This window comes from Protomyctophum parallelum, assembly GCF_964188405.1.
Source record: "Protomyctophum parallelum genome assembly, chromosome: 12".
NCBI classification, from domain to species: domain Eukaryota; kingdom Metazoa; phylum Chordata; class Actinopteri; order Myctophiformes; family Myctophidae; genus Protomyctophum; species Protomyctophum parallelum.
The window spans coordinates 14,801,597-14,807,596 of NC_139712.1; the positions used below are offsets into that span (position 1 = coordinate 14,801,597).

The following is a 6,000-nucleotide window of genomic DNA, read 5'->3' on the forward strand; positions in this document are numbered from 1 at the left end:
CTGTCAAGAGGATGAGCCTGATTAAACCTTGATGGTTATTTTATTTTCTCTCCTTTTGTGGTGAATGCTGATGTAATGACTGCTATTATGCCTTAGTGAGACTAGCGGCAACCCGTACTTTGCCCTTTTCTGGACATTTACTCATGATATTGTATGGTTATGTAATTATAATGTTTATACCAAATGTGTGATTACGTTAAAATAGGCCTATACTGTACGTCCGTCCGTCTCCCTAAATCTCTCTCTCTCTCTCTCTCTCTCACACACACTGAATGAGCTCTAGTCTGACATCGCACCCACACGCGCACACGCACACACACACACACACACACACACACACACACACACACACACACACACACACACACACACACACACACACACACACACACACACACACACACACACACACACACACACACACACACACACACACACACACACACACACACACACACACACACACACACACACACACACACACACACAAAATAATGATAATAAAGGTTTGCTGAACAAACGTTTGTGCATTAGAAGCAGTTTGTGGTGTTTCAGCAGCTGACTGTACTCCGACACTCCAGACCAGTGGATCAGTGGAAGATCAGTGGAATGAGGCAAAGCCACTAATAATACTCCATTTAACCACTTATGCCATGATATTATGTACTTATTTTATACCACAAGCTCGCAAACGTGTCACAGTCATTGTGATGAGTTGTTGTGAGCTTGTAGAGTTGACATTTTTGCCTTTTTGAAATGTTTGTTAATTGATTATTTCTTTTTACATTTCCGTCTAAAATGACATGCCCCAAATTGGTACACCTGAAAGTGGTTAAGACTTAAACAACACGGAATGTTCTTGGCTTCCGCATTATCTTGATATCCTAAACACAGGCATGAGCATCTTGCTATGCCATTTCCCCTGTGCATTCTGTGAAAGCACATCTGGAGGGCCAACCGAGCACATGTTCACATGTTTCAATTTGACCAAGAATCCTTACAGTGTTCGGAGAGGGTCTGGGATGACAAGGTCTTACAGAAGCTGCTGCTTGTGTAGTGGGTCAATCTCAGTCTTTGGTGTACCACACTCACCATTAACTGACCCCTAAGCGTTTAAGTGAGTACGTATATCTTCAAGAATTCAACTGAAAAATGCTTAAACTGACCCCTAAATGTTGGTGTACCACATTCACTATTATAATGTTTTTTGGAAATTAACATGAAGCATAAATTATACATGTCTGTCTGTCTGCCTGTATTCTTTAGTTGACACAACTTGTATTTTTAGGATATTGTGCGGGGTAAAATTAATCTGCTATAAATGTTATGTAAATTGTAAATGGTGCATTTATATAGCGGCGCTTTACATAGATTGTGCATTACATTCACCTATTCACACACACATTCATACACCGATTGCAGGGGAAGCCATGCAAGGCACCAACCAGCACATCGGGAGCAATTTGGTGTTCAGTGTCTTGCCCAAGGACACTTGGACATGTAGACAGGAGGAGCCGGGATTCGAACTGCCGACCCATGGATCATTGGACGACCTGCTCTACCTCTTGAGCCCATTTCAACGGTTAACACTGACGACTGCCAGTGTTGGGCAGTAGCTAGCTACAAGTAGCGAAGCTACATAGCTTAACTACATTTATCAGTAGCTTGATGGTAGCTTAGCTCCTTTTGAACCAAGTAGCGTTTTTTGTAGTGTAGCTATTTTTAGACCCAAGTAGTGACGTAGCTTTCAACAAAAGCTATATGTTACAAATTGACTGTTAAATAAAGTTTTGTGGGGGAAAAAAATCGCTGGAAAAAAATCCATGATTGGTTGGTTTAGATAAGAAGAGTCTGACACAGTTATGTTGTTAAGCAGCAAGAGGATCCCACGCAGCAGCTGTCCTTTTATCTCTAGCACAACACAATGAATTACTCACCTAATGCTGCCTGCAGGTTCCATGTTTAATTCCAGCGTGTGTAACCTACATTATTGTCTATTAAAGTGAAAGTTTTCATATTGTAAATTTGATCGCTAACGTGGTTTAGCGACTATAGTACTTTGACAGCTCGTTCATCGTAGCTTGTTTACAAATCAAACGGACTTCTTGTGCAGAAACTGCCCCATCAAAATAAGAGCCACTTGTATTGATTAGTCAACACTAGTTTTATTTCTAAGTCTACCTACAGGACATTAACATCTCATTTAAGTGCCTGTCAGCATTCTCTCAATCTGAGTATCCCATCCTCAAATATTCGATAAAACAGTGCCTCCCCGAGGCAACAGGCTGTCTTGAGAGACTAGCATTCTCTAAATCCCTGTCTCTCAGCTGGTGCACAAATGGCTAGGCTATGGCAATAATAATAAAAAAAAATTAAAGAACAAAAAATAACTAAAATCGTTCATTTTTTGGAACCATGAACTTTAGTTCAAAATGTTGAATTATGAACTGAATTAGTTCCTTTAAAAAAAATGTATTGTGAACTGAACTATAGTTAATAAAAAAAAGAACTTTCCCAACACTGAACACATGAATCAGCCGGCTCCTGACACAGCAAGGTACATTAATAAGTAAATGTGAAAAAGTTGACACCAAAAGCCAGACAGAGGGCTTGTTTCCAGTTTGTTTTTTAATAAACAATCAAACTCAGCATTTTTGCCTGCCTATTAGGCTATTTGTTCGGTGGAAACTTGATCATGAAGTTGATAAAAAATATTTTTAAAAAAAGTAGTGTCCATGTAGCTAGCTACTTTTGCCATGTAGCTTATAGTGAAGCTTGCTACAATTATCTGGGGATAGCTTCGTTGTAGTTGAGCTATATTTAATAGAGAGTAACTGGTAGTGTAGCTTACTACATTTTCCAAGTAGCTTGCCCATCACTGCTAACTAGTAACTATCAAACCTGGCGGGAACAATAGCCTCCCTAGTCTCTGCCAGACCCAAGGCGTGGCCAAGACTATGTTTTACCCCTTGTCCGTCCGTCCGTCCGTCCGTCCGTCTGTGAACAGCTAATCTCTGGCACGTTGGCCGGTGGATGTGAAACTGTGCACACACTCCCCGGATGCCAGAAGAGAACCTCTGCCCTAAACCTTTCAGATCAGTCTGTTATAGATTTTGGACGGTTTTGTGAGAACGTCACACAAATATGTTGTGTGTTTTTACATTGAAATGCACCGCCGTGAAACGTTGCATGCACCCTCCGTATAGGGCCAAGGAAAAACCTCTGCCCTAAATTTCATCAGCCTTTTATAGCGCCACCAGGAGGCCAACCTTTGCAAAACAACATTTTTGATATAACTTGATTGTTTATATTCCATCCTGATTGGCTAGGATATGCATCTTAAGTTTGCTGGGTGGTTCGCTTTGAACAAAATGCCTCAAATCACGAACAGTGTCCGAAACTTTGCACGCACATTCCCACTAGGTCGTCCCACCCACCGTTTTCACGTTGGCCTATTATAGTGCCACCAGGGTGCAACTTTTTGCAAAACCACATTTTTGCTTGTAACTCCTGCAGAGTTTGTCCAAACATCATGTAAATTGTTACACATGGTCATATGATGAAGACAGATCTGTCCGATATGCCATCATCCTGATTGGCTAATTTGGGTTGTGGTGGTTCACCTTTTTATTTGTTTTTATTTCAAAAATGTTCTTTCCACCAAATAATGAATGAATATGAGTGGTTCACTTTGAACAAAATCTTCAAATCATGAGACCAATAGCCAGAAAGTTCTGTTTTAGTGCCACCATGAACTTTCGATGCATTTCAAACATTGTTGGCCCACAATAGAGTACCGAAGTCTGACGTCAATATCGGCAGAGGGCGCTATGCCACGGATTTGTGTACTTTTGTATTTGTATTATAATCCCCACAGATCTGGATCTTAGATAAACTGTGTTTGAAAAATAAACAAATCATCCCGTCAGTTTCACTGCTATGAATATGAAGAATCAACTGACGCAAGAAAACACTAATGCTGCCGAATTAGTTACATTTTCACTAGAACTGTACTGACTGATCGACTGTTGTCTCGATACAGAGACACCTCCCCGAGACAGTTTGATTATTTTGTTGACCACAATTAATTCTGATATGAGATGATTTTGATTTGATCCAATAATGTTATTCTCCATGCCATGGCTAGCCTCGACCCGTCCCTAGGGATGACCGAGTGACGTCAGGACTTCGGCGCTCTATAACCTACCTGACCTGGCGGAGACCTATAGCTCCGAGGAGAACTTTTTCTAGTTTCTAAGTTACTTTTTGAGAAGAAGGCTGCATTGTGCAATGGTGAGCTGATCACCAGTCCATGGGTTTTTCACCTGCGTTGATGTTACATAGACAGAATCTCAGCGGCACAGTGTCGGCCCAATAACTCACAAAATCTGTTATTAGACAAACAAGTAGGCTATATAGTCCAAACACTGGTGCGTCGTGCGAGGCGAGCCCAGGCTTGTCCTCTGAGTCTGGACTCAGAACCAGTGTGAGCACAATCAATGTCTGACGCACTGGCTATAATCCGCGATGTGAAAGATATCCTTGTTTTGTTTTCATTGAGAACGAAATCTGTCATCAAATGTTTAATCCGTCCATTTGGACCATTCAGCAGTTTTCACTCAGGAAATCTAGTCAATCCGTCAGTCTGTCAATGTGCTGTTCTACTGTCTCAGTCTCAGACAGGCCATTATAAAACCACGGGTAGGATATTGAATAGTGAAATTTAAAGACGCCATAAAACGGACACCACCAATCTAGTTACCCTATAAACACAAACTGACTTAGCAGACTTACCATAATTGAAGAGGGACCGGCCAATTCTGTCATCATGGCATTAAGCATTGAGATGCACAATAGGCTAACTTGTAGTCCCACTGTCCCGCAAGTCGCCAAAAGGTTGTCCCGGGCCGTTTAAAGCCAGACCTGTCAGCCGTCTGTCACTCTTGGTATAGTAGTGTCATTCCAGGCTTCTCCTCCTCCTCCTCCTACTCCCAGACCTGCAGCACATTCCAGGAGCCTTGAAGCGCGCCCCTTGCAGATTGTCCCACCGCAAGTTCAACGGCAGCTGGTGGTGGTGGTGCTTGTCCAGCAGGAGAGACTTCTGACGCGTAAAAAGAACATGCCAACACACGGTGTGTGTGAGTGTGTGTGTGTGCGTTAAAACTCAAACGCCACTGCACTGGCCACCGCACCGCCAATGGCGACGACTTGTGTGCCGAGGAGACTCAGTGGAGAGGAATGTCAATGTAGCACACAGCTGGAACAGGACATGGAACAAACAGAAGGGAGAGAGACTGAACAATTAAGGGGCGGGGGAGATCTCTCTCTCTCTCTCTCTCTCTCTCTCTCTCTCTCTCTCTCTCTCTCTCTCTCTCTCTCTCTCTCTCCACCTCTCTGTTTCTTCACCTCTCTCGTCTGTCTGTTTGTCTCTCTGTCCGATTGATTGATTGACTGACTGACTACTTTATTAACAGTTTGCATGGACATTAGCGCTGTGCATAGGGAAGCACAGTACAATTTGTACTGTACTTCCATACAAGGTCTAAAAGGATTTATCCAAGATAGCCTGTGGCTTGTTTCCATTGGGGTACTTTTGTACTGAATTAATCAAAACATTTAATGATAGACAATGTGTGCAGGTGTTTTAAACACACACAGACCAGTTGAGCTTGAGCACAGATTTTCTTTTTTGCAGGTGCAAACTGACAAGAAAACCTCCCCTAAAATAAAAGAGGAAGAGTGTTAAGTGTTTAGTGTTTAGTGACAAGTAGGTCTAGAGTCATTTTGAACCAGTTTAAGTCTCAATCTAATTTATTTTCATTCCACAGGAGCCACATGCATGCATATATTGGTCATGCAGGACAAAAGCTAACAATGTTACAGCAGGAATGTAGACATTAGAGACAGTCCTCTGTCTAAACCCTGACACATTGAAGAGGGCTTGCGCTGTACTACAGTGGTTCTCAAAGTGGGGTCTGGGTGACCCCCGGGGGACCTTGA

General features: G+C 42.3%; 1 protein-coding gene across 6 annotated transcripts in view; it reads right to left on the reverse strand.

Moving 5' to 3' along the window:
* The window catches only part of phldb2b (pleckstrin homology-like domain, family B, member 2b), an 81,850-nt gene extending 76,660 nt beyond the window's left edge, over window positions 1-5,190 (reverse strand). For 4 of the 6 annotated variants that reach the window (XM_083777914.1, XM_083777910.1, XM_083777909.1 and 1 more), the window contains exon 1: window positions 4,795-5,190. In XM_083777914.1, coding sequence (XP_083634040.1) covers window positions 4,795-4,842 — 48 coding nt within the window. In that variant the 5' untranslated portion in view covers window positions 4,843-5,190. The remainder of the gene's footprint in view (window positions 1-4,794) is intronic. The other 2 variants (XM_083777912.1, XM_083777913.1) reach the window with 1 other exon arrangement.
* Between the last annotated feature and the right edge of the window lie 810 nt (window positions 5,191-6,000).